Genomic DNA, 18,144 nt, shown 5'->3' with positions numbered 1-18,144 from the left:
TATTTGTTTTTGCCAATTGTCTTCATCATTTTATCGCCCTTCTATTATTTTTCTAACTTGTTGTTTCGCTTTGTTGTGTTCTGCTTTGTTATTTCGCGTCTTTTCAAATTTGGTACGGTATCTTTCTATCGCGTCCAAAATCAGGAGCTTTTACTTAGGCTTTCCAGCCCACTTTTTCAACATATATATTTTGTTACTCTGTAATAAAATAACTAGTTGAAGTCAGCGCTGTACTTATAGTCTCTATCTTTGTCCGTGCATCAGTAGTGCGCTGTTTTGTTATCCTAAAATTAACTACCAGTTAGCCCGTTCTTCCACCCTTGCACTTTACAGTATGTTTCAAATACACCTTTATAGCTTCGAGCATGTATATTTGAGAAATAGGGATATGTAGAAATGTATGATTGGCGCCAAAGTTTTCACAAGACCTAAAGTTTTGGTTAACACTTCTTTTTGGGCGAGTTGGTTCATTTTTGGAAAACTATGAAAGAGCGCAAACACACACGACCAATAAGGACAAGAGACGAGACACAAGCGCCGACTGTCAACTGATTTTTATTGGAGCAAGGCAACACCTATATACACAGCTGCTTACATAAGATAAGAAGTTTCAGTAACGCACGTGCGAGCAAGAGACACTGGGAAAAAAAAGAAAAACTAGAAAAGCAAGATGCTCAAGGGGTGAACATATTAGTCGCATCTAAAAAACAGACCTCAGCGTTTAAGAGATATCGAAGGCTTGCTAATGCATCTGTTGCCATATTTCGTGATATGAAAGGCTTCCAAGCTGAGACGTGCTGTCTTATCAATGCTCTTGCCGAGAATCTTCGTCTCATTAAATCGGGCCACGCAACCACTGCAATTACTAATATGCGCAACTAAATGTGCGTACTTGTCTTTAAAATTCTTAACATTTCTTGAATGGTCCCCTAATCGATCATTGATGCAACTGCCGGTTTGGCCGACATACACCTTCCCGCACGTCAAGAGAATAGCGTAGACCACTCCCGTGGAACAGGTCACAAACCGACGTTTATGATTAATTTGGCACCCACTCTTTTTCTGGCCACAGATGCGGGGGCATAGCCCTCCCAGCTTACTGGGTGCCGAAAACACAACCGGCACACCGTGCCTGTTGGCCCCTTTTTTTAAGTTGTGAGTGGTCTTGTGTAGGTACGGCACAACCAAAGGTTTTTCGGCCTTTTCCCGATTACAGCCGCTCTTTCCTGTTCCATGCTTCAACTTCTGGAGGAGGGTCTCCCATTCAGCAATCAAGATCGAAGAGGGGAACCCCGCCGCTAAAAGTCGGCTTATCTGATTAAGGAAGCTATTTTGCATTCGATGCAGGCACGATTTCTTGAGAGCAGATTCCATGCATTGCAATGCTATCCCTCTCTTCACAGTCTTGGAATGCGCCGAGTCATATGGCAGCAGATCGTTTTTCGCTCGAGGGTAGTAACACCAACAAAGGTGTGTTTCGCAGAATGTTAGTTCGAGATCTATAAACTGTAAAACAGATGAATCAGGTAGTTCATGGGTAAAGTTTAGCCCAAGTCCAAGCTTTTTGAAAGCTCTTAAAACTTCACCTACTGTAGAGGGGTAGGTGAAGGTAGTCTGTTTTCCTAAAAGCACTAGAAAGTCTTCAATATATCTAAAAATCTTTAAAATCCTTCCCCCATTAAAGCGCTTATCTAAAACTTTGTCGACCTTAGATAAAAATATGTCACACAGGGTGGGGGCCACGCAGGACCCAATACAAATGCCATCGCGCTGCAAATAAGGCAGGTTGTCAAGAACAATAAAAGTTGACCTCAAGTAAAACTGCAAAAGATCAGTAAAACTTTCCACAGTCAAACCTGTCGCATTCTGGAACCACACGTCGCCGTTAGCTTCAATACAATCTTTTACAGCCAGCATTAGTTCGTCTTGAGGCATCGAATAGAACAAATCTTCTACATCTACAGAGAAACCAAATCCAATATCGTCTGTATTTTCAAGGAAAAGAGCGACATCTGCCGATTTTTTAATGAGGAAGGGGTCATCTAAAACAAGCGTCTTTAGGTGCCTTTGCAAAAATTGGGTAACATTTCTCTGCCACGACCCTTCTTCACTAACAATGGTCCGGAAAGGTATTTCCGGCTTATGAGTCTTTGCTGTGAAAAAAACATTTAGTTTGCTACCTCTGCTCTTAGTGATGCTTTTGGCGAGGGAATCAAGATTCAAATCTTTACAGAAGTTCACGAACTTGGTCTTAATCCTTACCTCGCTTTTTTGACAGATATATAATTCTTGTTAATTGCAGCTTGCGCTTTCTGGCTGTACATAAACTTTTGCAAAACAACAAAACCAGTCTCTTTATCGGCCTCTACAAGCATGAGGTTATTTCTTTTAAATAGTGAAACTACGCCTTTCAACAGCCCTCTATCATTGTGCACGCCATGATCAGCTGGCGGAGACCTTCTCAGACAGTCAACACCTTCAAGAAGACACCGCTCCTGATCCTCCTCATTTCTAACTTTCAGGGCCATTTTCCTGTTCGCTACAATCAGTTCGTGCGCAGGAACGCTGGGCTCTAAGCCAAATTTTGGGCTCTTCTGCAGCAGGCGCATAATGTTCTCAGGCAAGCATACATTCCCCAACACGGTAACACTATTCTTCCTTCTTTCCAGTGTCCTCTTCTTGTTGTGTAAACATGGCAGCAACAGGTTCAGGAGGCATCTCCAGTAGTACTCTGTCAGTTGCGCAGCTGTTTTTCTTAGTAACGCCAATTTCCGCGCGACGACCCAGTCAGGGTGCACAGCGTAGCAGGTCAAATGAAGCCAATCTTGGAAAAGCCGAATTTGCCGCCAAAGTTCAGAGCGTAATAGTTTGCAGAGTCTTTTCACGTGCCCCCACGACGGTTTTACAGGTCCGAAAAGGGCACTTACTTCTTCCGGGACGAGCCCATTGCGGAGACAGAAAGGTATCGTCTTGCCCGGCACGTTGCGTTGACGATGTGGGTGAGCAGAAGATCCGTGAAAGAAGAAGGTGAAGGAGCACAAAATGAAGGGCCAACTACTTCATTAACATTTCCTTTTGGGAGAGTTGGTTCATTTTTGGAAAACTATGAAAGAGCGCAAACACACACGACCACTAAGGACAAGAGACGAGACACAAGCGCCGACTGTCCACTGATTTTTATTGGAGCAAGGCAACACCTATGTACACAGCAGCTCACATAAGATAAGAAGTTTCAGTAACGCACGTGCGAGCAAGAGACACTGGGAAAAAAACGAAAAACCAAAAAAGCAAGATGCTCAAGGGGTAAACATATTAGTCGCATCTAAAAAACAGACCTCAGCGTTTAAGAGAGATATCGAAGGCTTGCTAATGCATCTGTTGCCATATTTCGTGATATGAAAGGCTTCCAAGCTGAGACGTGCTGTCTTATGAATGCTCTTGCCGAGAATCTTCGTCTCATTAAATCGGGCCACGCAACCACTGCAATTACTAATATGCGCAACTAAATGTGCGTACTTGTCTTTAAAATTCTTAACATTTCTTGAGTGGTCCCCTAATCGATCATTGATGCAACGGCCGGTTTGGCCGACATACAACTTCCCGCACGTCAAGGGAATAGCGTAGACCACTCCCGTGGAACAGGTCACAAACCGACGTTTATGACTAATTTGGCACCCACTCTTTTTCTGGCCACAGATGCGGGGGCATAGCCCTCCCAGCTTACTGGGTGCCGAAAACACAACCGGCACACCGTGCCTGTTGGCCACTTTTTTTAAGTTGTGAGTGGTCTTGTGTAGGTACGGCACAACCAAAGGTTTTTCGGCCTTTTCCCGATTACAGCCGCTCTTTCCTGTTCCATGCTTCAACTTCTGGAGGAGGGTCTCACATACAGCAATCAAGATCGAAGAGGGGAACCCCGCCGCTAAAAGTCGGCTTATCTGATTAAGCAAGCTATTTTTCATTCGATGCGGGCACGATTTCTTGAGAGCAGATTACATGCATTGCAATGCTATCCCGCTCATCACAGTTTGGAATGCGCCGAGTCATATGGCAGCAGATCGTTTTTCGCTCGAGGGTAGTAAATCAGTTGACAGTTGGCGCTTGTGTCTCGTCTCTTGTCCTTAGTGGTCCTGTGTGTTTGCGCTCTTTCATAGCTTTCCAAAAAGTTTTGGTACCAGAATTATCCAGTTCTATCGGTGCGCTGTCTCTAGCACGCCGGATGTGTAATCATGTAAGCGATATTCGATTTAATGCCATGTCCTGCGTAGCATACCTTGCTATTAAAATGCGCAATCACTGTTATGATTCGAGCTCGCAGACCCTGGATGTTCGCAGTGGGATCTTGCCGAACGTATGCTTTCCAAAGAATATCCAGTCGGATCATATCTGTAGACCTTGGCGGCTAAGGAATTAATGGGTCTTCCAGCGCAATCAAGTGACCTGGAAGTAAGTCTTGCAAGGGTCACTAATATTAAAGACCCATGGAGAAGAAGCACCGTCTTGCTTTACGATTGTCAGGTTGCCTCTCTTATTTCTGACAAGCAAAAGGAGCATCATACGCGATTTCCAATGTAGGTCAGTCTGGGTTAGTCTCTGCGAAGAAAACAACACCCAACACATGGTTTGGAGAAACCGCACTAAGCGCTAATAATTTAACTGTTACGGTGAACCTTTTGGTCACTTAACAATTCTGCGGAAATAATAAACTAACAAATTTGTTGTGTGTGGATTTTATGCGGCAAGAGTATATTTACACCTATCCCAATTGATGAAGTATACGTGATAAAAGATATAAAGTTATGTTTGTGTTTTGATATTCGGCCACAAACCTGACTGTCTACATATTCGCATTCCTGAAATATATGCTAAATGTTGTTGAGATTATTTTTGAATGCACTAAACATTAGGCATGCATGTTAGCGCTGGATAACATATAAGAAACCGCATATATGCAATTAGCATTCTCACCTGGAGTTTATTATAGTAAAACTAGAGTCTGTGCCACCGGAGTGCCAAACAAGGGTAGTAGTGCGTTTCTTCCTTTGTGCATCCAACAAAACGTTTACCTCTTCTCCAAAATGTTCGCAGTGCTTGTTTTAATTCTCCTAAAATTAGCGGCATCTGTTATGAACTGGGAGCCCAGTCTAATGTAGGCTTTTAATCAAAAGGTAGCGCAGTGGTCACTGAATTGGAGGCGGTCAGTTTACATCCCCATTCCAAAGAAACGCAGTGCCAAAGATTGTTCCAACTACCGTGTGATCGCGCTTATTTCGCATGCTAGCGATGTGATGTTGAAAATCTTCCTAGGTAGGCTGCAGCAGTATGTGGATCGGGAGCTTCCGGACGTGCAAGTTGGGTTTCGCAAGGGTTGAGGAACTAGAGACCAGATTGCCAACCTTCGCTGGATCATGGAAAAGGCAAGAGAGTTCCAGAAACCAAAATACTTCTGCTTTACTGATTATGCGAAAGCGCTTGACTGCGTAGATCACAGTAGATTGTGGCAAGCTCTCCAAGAGATGGGAGTTCTAATTCACCTCATCTGTCTCCTCAGGAGCCTGTATGAAAGGCCCCTTAGCAAAAAGAAGTACGTTTGGAATACACAGCGGCATATTTTTTACGCATTTTAAATGTAATTCGTATTCACGAATGTGCTCAAAATATGTCTGAAATATGTTCATCAAATTCCTTGCTGAATATTCAAAATGTATTTTTAAAATGTGTCAAAAATATCGTATCTTAAAGTACATTTCGAGTATAGTTCAAATAGGTGAAAAAATATGTAGGCATTTTTTACATACTTAAAATGAATTAAATATGTACTTTTGCAAATATGAAATAAATTTGTCTGAAGTACACTTCAGGTATAGTAAATGGGTGGCCCTTGAAGATATATTTGCAGCACCCTTCAAGCATCCTTAGAAAAACCATGCTTAAAATCATATTTGGGGCAGCATCTTGAAAATGAATTTAAAATGTACTTTTGTAAATGTGAAAGCAATGTGCCTAAAGTATACCTCAATTATGAAAATGGATATTCCTTGAAAATATATTTCAAGCACACTTCAAGCTGCCTTCAAAGATCAGTGCTCAAAATCATATTTGGGGTAGCATATTGGCAATGAACTAAAAATGTATTTCTGCAAATGTGTATTTAATTTGTCAAAAGTACAATTTTAATAAACGGACACTGGGGACTAAATTTAATGATCATTAAACCTTGTGCAAATAAAAATGCATTGTAATGATGTAGATGTGGATGACAGCTCGTGCGGACTGGCCACACGTGCGCATCCGAACAGTGATGCCGTTGTTAGCTGGAACGGTCAGGTAACGTGGCCGCGTGAGACTGGCATTCGGCAACGCATCATGGTACCCTGCCAGCCGCCAGCCCGTATGTTATCCGACGCAAGTGCTCAGCGCTCCAAGCCACATGCAGGCGACGCACGCTGCTGTCCCACACCTTGCTGCCAGCCATTGGCATTAAACAATGCCATTCATGTAGGATGCTCTTTTTGTTTTGTTTTCCTGTCATTTTCGTTGCCGTCCGTGGGTCCACTACATTGCCATGTGTGTACAAGCTGTCTCTGGCTCCTGGTGGACCTGGGGCCACTAACAATATCACAGACATTACACTACCTATTACCGCGCGAGCTTTTTTAAACACATAAAACAGTGCTTCGAATAGTGTGCAGAACCCATATTCATTGCTCAACCCTTAATTCCTTCTGTGGATTATTTCAAAGGTAATGAAAGATATATTTTTTGCATATGCAACAAAGCTACATTCACAGAAAGAGTGCTCAACAATTTCTGAAATTTTAATCCAGCAGAAAAATTGACACACACATAGGCGCTATTGCACTGTATGGTGACAAGCAAAATACATAATGTTGCATTTCAAGAAGAGAGCTTTTTCGGGCTGGCTGGTTCATGTTGAATGGAAGGAAGGAAGAGCTCAAACGGACGGGACGTGTAGGAAGGCGAGACAGACACATGAGCTGCTCATGCGCCTGTCTCGCCTTCCTACGTACGGTCCGTTTGAGCTGTTCCTTCCTTCCATTCAATGTTGCATTTACCCACAAGCTCCTGTTCCAAGAAACTGCCAAAAAGTTCTTGCACAAAGTGAGACAGAGCAGGTCGGGCTTTTTACTCATTCTGGAACACACTTTTTTTCCAACTTTTGCATGGTTTTAAATATTGATAATGTCAAACTGAGCTACATTCATCAAGCTGACCATCTTTCCCAATATTTTTTCATTTAAAAGGGACTTCTTGCTACTGCGGGTCTTAATCTCTGGCCATTAATGAGCTGGTGGCCAAGCAGCGCTGAATTAAGATGTGGGCTAAGGAGGCTGCGGCCCAGGGTCTTATCTCCGAAGATAGGAGGAGAGGGCCAATTTATTCTAACCTGCTTCATATATAGGACGGCAAATAACGTAACTTAGCAACAGGTATGAAGAGGAAAACTAAGAATGAGACGGGGTCCCTGCTTAATCCGACTGATTTGTTTAGCAACAGGAGAGACCTTGTCGAGCTGCAAAAGCAGGGATTCCCCACCATTCTCGGAGGCCCCTTTCATGTGAGGTGATCTGCACCTGCTTATATTATCACAGAAGTTTTAATAGTTTCTCCTCCATCCTGTGACATATATTATGTTGAGGCATGCAAAAGGAAAGAAAAATAAAGAGCCTCTGCCCGTGCCACAAAGTATAACGGGTTTCCATCCTGTGACAGTGGACTACATAAAAAAAATGTAATTGAAAGAGCTGATGCAAGTAATTTTTTTTTTACACCGCCACCTTCATCCCTATCACTATCGCCCTTCATCTCTCAAATAGTTCTGTCTGTTCTTTTCTGCTTCTTTAGGGGAGGAAAATGGGCTATGTCAGAGTGAGTGCCGGACTAGTCATGTCTGACTGTTAATGGCTTTGCTTCTGTTCTGTGTGGTGCCAAACTAATGCATCACTCTCGCACTAATTGCAATAATCACATCTTGTCCTTCTTAAATTTAATATATATAAAATAAAATGGGGCATATTGCAGAAGTGTAGGATAAAAGTGAGTAAGGACAAAAAAAAAAGGGGGGGGGGGGGGGTTAGGTAAGCGCTTTAGCCCAGGGCTATTTTTTAACTCTGCAAAAGACAGAAAATTCACGCTCAAAATCCAGTCAGGCTGAGCAAAATGTGGTTATTTTCATCATGGTAAAAGAAAACAGCTTTTCTTTATGCCCTCTAACTTTCCAAACAAGTGTTTGTTGCAATCTAGTTGTTCCTTTCTGTGCAAAAAAAAAGGAAATCTCTTATCTGGCATCTTTATTTTAATGAATCTGCAAAAAGCTATGAAGTTTCGAGCTCTAGACTCGCTGCTTCATCAAGTAGGCATGGCTGAAATCATATTTAAACAATGTGTTGAAACTTTACGGATATATGGAAGCACAGAAAAAGTGGAAATCATGACTCATGTGTCCCTTTGCAACTTATGAGCTGCTCAGTGATGTATGTATCATTGTAGGACAATAATCACGAAGGTTGCAAGACATTCAAAAAATTTATTACACATTTTAAACCAACAAAGAATGGTGACTGCACAAAGAAAATAATAGAATCAAAATATAACAGCACCTGTTCTACAAAATGAAATGAGTGAGAATACGAGCCATCCATTAGAATCAGCCAAGTGACACCCGAAGAGCAATGGAGTCAAAACAATAAGCTTAGCCCATTCACGAAGCCAGAGACAACCACGGCTTCATTTTGCATTATGAGCCTTTGTTTCAGCCATCCTATGTAGTTCCCTGTAACCCAGTTGTTTGAGCATCAAAAAAAAAAAATAACAATCGAGTAAGACGTGCGAAAGCTTTTGTGCACAGGTGGCAGTTGATGGAGACGAGGACATCCAGTGCACAGTGCAAGAGTGTGTTGCAGTCTGCACATGGGGGGATCCACTGCAGTTATAGCTACAGCACTTCATACTTGCTTCCCATGAGTAATTCCTGGGTTTGAATCCACTATGTCCCCATTGTTTCTTTTTAGTGTGAAAGCACTACAAGCAGACACACAAGCATTAGACAATTTGGCTATGCCCTGAACCGCTGGATTAGTGCTAAATACATTCATGCTCACATAAGGCACAATAAAAGACACTAACTTCAAAGCATCCTGCCCATTCGTAGCTGACCATATTTGCCAAAAGCCTAGACAGTCAAAGCCTAAGAAGCTGATGCCCACCTGCCCCCTTTGCCCCATTACTGCTGCCATAACACTCAACAAATGGGAGGAAGCCGCTGGCTTGGTAATCGCTGAACAATATTGTTATGAAGACGAAATAATCTACAATATTCTTACTGATATTGCCGCCAACTGACCCTGCCACTCTGTCACTGACACAACAGCTCTAGCCATTTTTGGCACCGACCCTGCACAGAACATGCAAGTTCCAACTGTCGACTTTCAGAATCGGCAAGCCTCGCTGCCTCAAGCATTCACAAGAGCAGTGAATGTTATATGACCTTGCTGGACTCCTTGATTGTGACTTTCAATGGCAACAGAAAGCTATTAATGAATAGATGTCAAGATGAACATAAGTACACCCAACAGCTTGCCTTTTCAGATCACTTGCCCCCCTCTCTCCTGTTTTATATCACCCTTTCAAAGCATGATGCTCCAAGCCTTCATTACCATTTCAAAAGCTGATCAGAGTGGAAGCAAGTGCTTATAGTGCAGTTCGGCAAGCAACTTTTTCTTATAAAGGCAAGATCTTGTCAATGTGCCTGAGTAAGCCAGCAGCGAGGAATTCACTTCACCAAAGACAAGATATCTGGAACGTGCCCACTCTCATTAACTGACAAAGATATATTAGTAGCAGGTTTAGGAGGAGGAACAACTTTTATTTCATTTATCTCTTTCTTCCCAAGTGGAGCCCTGCGTTCAGTGCTCCATGTGCCACCACTTTCCTCCAGGCCCGTTAGACTACAATTGTAAGAGGTGCAAAAGAAAAAAAAAAAATGAAAGGCCAGAAAGTGAAAAAAGAAAAAAAACATAGAGACAAAAAATAATGGGAAAAAGAAGATGCACAGAGAACACATCCTTCACTACATCAGGTTTAAACTGTACCCAAATACTCGCCAAGCAGGCAAAATTAGGAAAGATGTATGAAAGGGTAAATGAAGCACAACTACATACCTCATAGAAGCCACATGACAGGAAAAAAAAACAAGCTTACTTGTAACAATGGCAAAACACTTAGCAGGGAGAAGGAAAATGTACATATATATATGTATGTATACAATTGGAAAAAGAATGAGCAAAAATGACAAATGTAAAAGTAATGGCAATAAAAAACTCAGTAAGCATCCATGACTGGAAAACTTCCAAAATGCATAAAGCTGCACAAGTGGAAACAAGGAGTGAAAGAGGAAACAGACACTTACTAAAGGTAATGCCTATTGCACCAATACTGCAGGCTTCTGGAGCTCAAGCCTCAGTGAATAACAGTGCACCACAGAGGAGTTATGAAATGTATCGACACAACTCGTGGAACTATTGTTAAAGCATCTAGCAGAGCTGGTTCAGTCTAAAGGAGTAACTCAGACCTGCACATCGCAGCACCTCCAGCAAAAAAATGATAATAATAGAAAATAAAAGAAATAATAATAAAAAGAAAGAAGTGGTATGCCCAAAGTACCTATTTGCTCGACAAAGAAGCAGGAGCCCTCCTCTGTACAGAGCATGGTAGGGTGTCTGCAGGGGGTCTGACACCTTCCAATTACCTAGCTCAGTCTTCAAACCTCATTGGGGTGCAGGTGATCTCTATTGGAGGTGAGATGGTCAACACCAGGCTATTTAGCTGAGTCAATTTGTATCTTTTCTACCAAGGGCAGTCATACTCGCTTTCTAGCCACAGTTTGAGTAACTGTCACATGACACCAAAGCAGGCACAATGCTGGTAATCGGGGATGAAACCATCCACCACATCAAAACGAGGTCACGGCAAGGCAAGGTCCCTTGACTCTATTAATAAACAGGCACTTAAGACGTGCCTTTTCTAGCCACTTCAATATGCTTCACAGCAGTCCTGCACACTGGAGCAGGATCTCAATATTCGTACGAAGAGCCCCCGGTTTAGTAACACCAGGCACACCCATAAAAACCATTAAATTGTTTATAGTTTCCGACTGCTGAACGAATGGCATCCACTGAATATGCAGCTGCAAATACCCTTATTTGGACCTGTTCTCCATGTTTAACTAATGGAAATCCTAAGGAAAGCTTCTGTAGCTCCTTTGCAAAGAGTGTAAAAAGAGTGGTGATGTTTGGCTTTGAAAAACCAAAACAAATAGCAGGCATAAGCCTGTTCTGCTTTCAGACTGCAAGGTCCAGCTCAAGAATATCACACTGAACTGGCCAGATGTCAAACGTTAATTTTTAAAACACTTTAATTCTATCTGTATTCCACAATAGTGAAATATTGTGAGTTGAAAAATCAGCCGACAGCCTGGCATGTTCTATGCCATCCACTACGTCATCACACTTCCTCTGATTCTTTGCGGAAGCAACTTCAAGTTTTGCTGCCCAAGAATTCGTTGAAGCTGCTCTTTCAAAGGAATTACAAGAAAGGAAGAGCAAAAGGCTATGTCAATATCCCATTCACAGTTCTCGCAGTGAATCTCAATCTGAGCTGTACTACCCAAGTACCTGGTACAATCAAGACAATAGAAGTGGTTCTCAGCTTCAGGAATGTGTACACCCAAAGCTTTGAAAAGCAAGTATATTACAATTTTTTGAGCTTTTCCTGGGTACTAGATGATATTCAGCAGGTCCAGCGGGTCTGTCATCCCCCTGGTCGCTGACTTTATGGTGCATCACAGAGGACATGAGAAGGGCTGCAACTTGTGTCCTCTCATCAGCAACTTGCAAAGTACTTTGTTGAGCTCTGCAGTCAGCATCTTAAAATAAATGAGATATTCCACAAATATTAATTGGAGGAAAATGTTAGTTCACATCAAATTTTCCTACAGTCCACTTATACATAAGTGCCAAATAGCAGAATCTAACTGATACAATGACAGGTGTATTTTACTGACAAACAGTGCGATATGGTTCCTTGCATGATAAATTCCATTTTTTTACATTTGTTAGGGTCAGCATAAAGGTGAGCATGTACTGAACATGCAAGCCAGAGAAAGGTTATCTGCCCAAAATGCTTAACATTTGCACTTGATTCAAAGCTTTTGGTGTCAAGATGGAATTATCTGGCATTTAAATCTTCAGCATTTCAGAAAAAAAGAAACATGCTCACTTGAGGACCTCAGTCTTCATCAGAACCTGAGCTGTCTGCATCACTTGGCACAGGATAAGGTACTGGCACTTCTTCCTGCTTTGATAAAAAAAAATATGAGTCCAGAGGAGAAAATCTTGCCTCACTCAATAAGAACTTAGCCCAGCTTTCCTTTCTGAAATTACTGAAGCTTAAAATATTCATATCATGGTAAGCTTCATGAACAGCACTGCACGCCACTTACAACTATTATATGACAGTAGCATATTAATCAATGTTGCATGGCAGTTTCATTAAACCAAAGAGGGGGAGCAGAAAAGTGGACACAACAGAACCAATTCTTTAAAAAAAGAGAGGATGGCCACTACATGCAATTCATTTTTATAATCAGTTTATGAGGCTCGATAAACGTTTAAAGAGGCAATAGCTATCTCTGCTAGTTTCCTATTTAACTAAAATTTGTTCAATTACTTTTTAAATCTTCACATAAAGGCTGGTTCACATGCAAGCAATTGAGTGAACTCAGTGGTGAGCGGCATCGACACAGCAAAAAATTTCCAACAGGTTGGAACTGGAGAGCTCGAGCTGCCGTGACGGCTCAAAATAAGTTTTTTAGTTACTCCGGCAGAAATTGCTGGAGTTCTCACTTGCATGTGAAAGGCTTAAGCGCTCATATGGCAATTATAATTTTAAAAGCAACTGTTATAACTGAAATTGATTGAAACGCCCACCTAAAGCCGTATATGTAAACACTTTGGATGTTAAGGGGAGTCAATGGAAGGAAAAGGAGAAATGCTACATGGTGAACGCTGGAAGGCCAAGTTTGCTACATGGCCGCTTGCCAACTGCAAGCCAAAAAGTGTTCGTAATTTCAGTATCTGGAACGATATTTAGCCAGGAAGAGCACCTTTTTTAGTAGTCTTGGCGGCATTAGAGTTAAAATCAGCAATTCTCCAGAACTAAACATTTAAATAACTAAATGTACATTGGAAAAGTGTAAATCTTAAGCAACTACATTGCCATAGGTCAAGCACTCATCTTTTATGTCTTTTATGATAACCTGAGTATCCTAACATTGTGGCATCCTATGGCAGACACGAGTAATTGTGTGCAGCGAGGGGTAATTATGGCGTGCTCTTGTTGCAGCAAAAACGTGAAGATGCACGTGGTAGCACTGACTGACCATGATTTTGCTTCTTCCAGAGCCACACATGGCTCCTCCTAATGGTCAGGCTAGATACGTACATAGATCTGATTCTGCTAAACAATATTTAAGTATATATTTAGCAATTCTTTGCTTCCACCTTGCGCAGCTGCTAAATTAGAGGAGAAAAGAGTAATTCAGGCCCTACCAATCTTGATGCATAGAAGGTGACAAAGCCCTGACTAAGCCTTGAAGCATATTTTTGTTTATCCACTTCCCTCCAAAATCACAGCGACATACCTCTCCAAGACACTGAACTGCTTTTTGCATAATTATCGCAGGCATTACTGATCACAGAATCTCACTCTTGGTAGCGCGAGTGACACTCAAGCTGAAAGAAAACTAAAAAACCTTCAGCGTGGTGCATATCAAAGCCACATCCCTGTTTATGCAACAATGTGACCAGGGCTTAAAGTGCTGTTTTGTGATATGGGTCAGGTAATAAAAGGTGGGAAAGAAAAAAATAAAAAGTATCTGAAGAGCCACTGACTTTTCAGTAAATCCATACAACTATAGGTGTCATTGGCATTAAAATTATGATTTTAAAGTCATCAATAAGCTTGACAGAAGCAAATTAACAGACTTTAGTGAGTGACCTTATATTTATTGATGACCAACCTCAGATAGGGTGTCCCCTAAGCATGGTAAACACACTTGATAACACTGTGTATTTTGGAAACTGCAACTTGGTGACATTGGAAACCCTGTCCTCCTACAGGTGCTCTCATTTTTCAGCTTTTGTCAAGCCATTTCCTTGCGTTAGCAGCAACTCAGCCACTAATTCCTGTTTCTTGCCTGAGGCTATCAGTGTTCAGAGCGATAAATGGATTTCAAACCTGCAAACCTGGTCCTTTCTCCATGAATATGAGCATAATACTATGCTTTCATACATAGTCATCTTAATTACTGCATTACGACTTGGGATTTCACATATCCTTCACACGTGACATCACACCACTACAACACGTACAAAACCAAGCTTTACGTATATTTACATTCAGCCCATACCGTGCCAATATTCCCAAGTTTTTTCAGCAACAACATTCTTCCCATCTCTGCCTTACTCACGTATAACTTAGGCACTTTCACATATTGTTTTGTTAGTAACAACAATCTTCTCTAGTTTATATATCGTCAAGATCTTACTGACCCCAATACCATTAGATTTTCATCAAGAAGTAATTTTCTCCTGCCAAGAGTGTGCACTAATTACCGTAGTTGGATTCACATCAGTCAAAGCATGGAATAACATACCTCCGGGCATCAAATCAAGTCTTTTGCTACATTTGTTTAATGGCGCTCATTTTGTTCTTCAATTCTTCAATCATTCAGTGCCACCAACTAATGAAATACTTCATACACACTTTGTAAAAAGTTACTTTTAAAACTTGTTTTCTTGCACATGTTCACTTGTTTGTATTGATATTTGAATAATGGATACTTGTATTTTCTTGTATTACTTTACGCTATGCTGCTGTTCTTCCTTTCATTTTTTTTTTTTATGATATGATACTACTTGTCGTTCTGTCTACGGCTACTTCTTTGTGGGGTATTCGATAATTTCAGAATGAATTTTTCTTCCTTGCCTCTATAACATTTATTTGTTATAGAGGCAAGGGAAAAAATTATTATTGTTATAACATACTACATTTTTACTTTGTACATTTGCTGTAACCACTGCTCCCTTTCATAACTCGTTTTAATTAGCTGAGGAGGTCCCAGTACAGTACATTTCACTATGGGACTCCTTTTGTATTTATTTATTATGTATGTAATGCTATCATATATGAAGTGCAATAAACTTGAAACTTGACAAAAAAAAATTGAAATCTTGGACCCTGGTTGCAGTTTCAGTTTAGATCTTTAGACCTCAATCTTCTTTTTTTTTTCTACTTGCAGCACAATAGGTTACAAAAAAAAAAAAAAAGAAACAAGCACAAGAGCTACTGTAACGTTTCCATAACAAATTCTGGGACAGGCCAAACTAAAATGTTACAATTTTACATGCGCTGTTGCCGGCTGCTCCAGGAGAGTGTCATGCACATCTGTGCCTACTGGCAAGCAATATCTTGCTTTGGCCTGGTGTAAGAAAGGCAGGGTTATTGGTTATCACATTTATCACTTTTTAGTGGCAGCTCTAATAGGACACCAAGTTTCTCAACAGAGAAATAAAAGGTATTTTGAAACATCTCAAAATAAAGACCATCAAGGAAAGAATGCAGTGTGAGATGTCATGTGTAAACTATGCTAACTGTGCTTAGTTTGAACTGTGCTGAAAATTAGATACCAGATTATAAATCAAGAAACTTCGTACTGTGCGAATATGAAGTTCCTTGTAGTGGGGGCAACTGAAACAAATATGTAATTAAACACTGACAACTTTGTGCCATGAGCATTCTCTTTCTCTGCCAAAAGCCTTTTTCATACCTGGCATCAATCCAGGGGCACCTCTCTATCCTCGTCTTCATCAATGCTCTGTGTAACCTGGTAACAAAGAGCATAGATGTTAGACATTAAGTCAGCCGACTTCATGAAACATCGGGCACACCGTTAACATACATTCAAGTAAAGCTTCGAATGCAGAGCTCTATGCAACATGCTGAAGAGCATGTACCCCCCACCCTTACACACACACATACACACACAACAGTGGCCCTTCCTACTATGGTATATATCTAATAATGTAAATAATATATCCTGGTTCGTATGTTAACCGCATGGAACTAAAATAGTAGAGTTAGGGCAAGGGTGATGCATTAGTTTAATTTCAGCTCACAGAATCCAAGCACAAGCTATTTAACAATCAGACGTGGAGGTAATGCATAAAAGACTAGTCCTGGACTCACACTGATATGGCCTGTTTTCCTCCTCTAAAGGGGCAGAAAAACATTGATGCAACTATTTGAGAGATGTAGGGTAATTGTGACGGTGGTGGCAGAAAAATATTTTCCTCATTATCTCATTTATTGTGCAGTTCCATTTTTTCAATGTTGTCTATCACCACAGGACTGTGAGATTCACAGTAAACCATTAAAATCACTTCTCCAGTCACTAAGCAAGTGCAGATCACCTCACAAAAAGGGACCTCCTAGAAATCCTGTTTTTGCATCTCGACAAGGTCTCTCAACAGCTAAACAAAGATTATGCGGTGTTCTGGTTTTCTCTCTAAGTGCCTGTTGCTGGAAGTTCCATTATTTGTGATTGCATATATGATGCAGCTTAAAACAAAGCCCCTTCCCCCCTCCCTCCCCCTCCTCCTACTCTCATAGGTTGCAGCCCACTGGGAGCAGAGAGCTTATTTAAGATGACACTTAGTCTATGAAGGTGCTGTACGGAATACCGTGCCAATTACTGTAAAAGGTCAGTAAACATGGCGTCAGTGTAATGTCCAGCGCCCAGGCAGTGAGAGATTCAAAGTAGCAACTTCCGGGATGTTTGGCGTACTTGTACCCCCCCCCCCCCCCCCTCCGCCACTTTTTTTTTTTTTTTTTTTTTTTTTTTTTACGAGAGATCTCGACTGCGCACACACTTATGCAAATGAGACGCTCCTCAAAGATCGCGCTTTCCGACCCCAGAACAATTATTAGACTCGGCTCTATGTTTTCAAATGAAATGAATTAACACCATGAAAGCAAGCCCAGATTTGAGTAAAGTCTGTCCGCGCGTCTTTAGCCAACCGAGTTCGAACGTATATATTTACCTCTCCGGCCGCCTTGTACTACTGCAGAGTGGTCGGTAGAACTGTCGTCGTCGTAGATCTCGCCAAACTGGGGGCGTCGAAGTCAGAAGCTCCACCGCTCGAAGAGGCATGAGAGGTCTCGGCAGCCATGTGCATTCTGAACCGCCGATTTTCTGTTTTTCTGTGCATGAGCACATATCTTGCTCAAGGTGGCGTTTGCACCTTAAAGGCATAGCGCGCGTCGTTCCACAGGTTTCACAGTCCCCCTTTTGTCACAGAACGCACATCGACGAATCAGTCCAATAAAACGTATCCAGAAATCGTACTGCCTTTACAGCTAGGCCTAGGCCTTCCCTTGGCAAAGCGGTGTGTGTTTGTCGATTAACTCTATGGATCTATGGTTTGGTGTGGTTGGTGGTGGGTTGGTGTATAGATAACTGCCACATATCTGGTGAATAGTGTAGATCATGAACGTAAATGTACATACCACTGAAATTAAGTGGTACTATGCGCCACCTGCCTTTTGTATTTTGTGAAAACTACCTTGCAACAGTAGCCTTTAAGCCACAGAATCCTTGGCCTACATCGTTTTAATTCACTCGTTTTCATTCTCGGGATAAAAATTCAAACGCTGAAGAGCGTGAAGGACTGTCCGTTGAACATGCATGCATGGGTACATGAGCGCAGCCGCGGTATCCAAGTTGAAACGGACGTTCAGGGCACAAGATTAATTCCCGGGTCGCTCGAAATTGAATTTGGTTTTCCTGCAGTAACGCACTTGCACAATTGAACCGCTGAACGATTAAGGTCTAATTGCCATAGTTTTTTTCTTCAAGGACCATATATAGTTATTTGATACTGCCCATGGTAAATTGCATGGTCTAATTTGTTTATAGAACTTAATTCCCAGTTGGTATATCTGGCTGGCTTATAGAAATTTCTTGCAAAAAGGGTCCTGGGTTCGCGCTGCAAGCTTTCATGCTCT

The 18,144-nt window shown here is 41.6% G+C and overlaps 1 protein-coding gene across 2 annotated transcripts; it reads right to left on the bottom strand.

Moving 5' to 3' along the window:
* Positions 1-9,408: 9,408 nt before the first annotated feature.
* Positions 9,409-18,013, bottom strand: LOC146177139 (uncharacterized). 2 transcript variants are annotated; one of them, XM_084583104.1, is made up of 4 exons: positions 17,181-18,013; positions 15,908-15,964; positions 12,298-12,372; positions 9,409-11,944 (listed from the first exon to the last, which is right to left on the bottom strand). In XM_084583104.1, the coding sequence occupies exons 1-4, from the start codon at positions 17,390-17,392 to the stop codon at positions 11,938-11,940; spliced, it is 351 nt and encodes a 116-aa protein (XP_084439230.1). In that variant the 5' UTR covers positions 17,393-18,013; the 3' UTR covers positions 9,409-11,937. The 2 variants fall into 2 exon arrangements, with proteins under 2 accessions (XP_084439230.1, XP_084439229.1); XM_084583103.1 differs by having other exon boundaries at positions 12,298-12,375; positions 17,181-17,998.
* Between the last annotated feature and the right edge of the window lie 131 nt (positions 18,014-18,144).

This window comes from Amblyomma maculatum, chromosome 10 (assembly GCF_055883805.1).
Source record: "Amblyomma maculatum isolate TAMU_Amacu chromosome 10, ASM5588380v1, whole genome shotgun sequence".
Taxonomy (NCBI): Eukaryota; Metazoa; Arthropoda; class Arachnida; order Ixodida; family Ixodidae; genus Amblyomma; species Amblyomma maculatum.
This window is presented reverse-complemented; position numbering and strand designations above follow the sequence as displayed.

What these genes read in the sequence shown, in the direction of transcription:
- LOC146177139 (XM_084583103.1), bottom strand. Translation starts at nt 17,392, where the DNA reads ATGCCTTTAAGGTGCAAACGCCACCTTGAGCAAGATATGTGCTCATGC. An exon ending in AGTACAAGGCGGCCGGAGAG is followed by an intron (nt 15,965 to 17,180) that starts GTAAATATATAC and finishes CTTTGTTACCAG; the next exon opens with GTTACACAGAGCATTGATGA. An exon ending in TGCCCCTGGATTGATGCCAG is followed by an intron (nt 12,376 to 15,907) that starts GTATGAAAAAGG and finishes TTTTTATCAAAG; the next exon opens with CAGGAAGAAGTGCCAGTACC.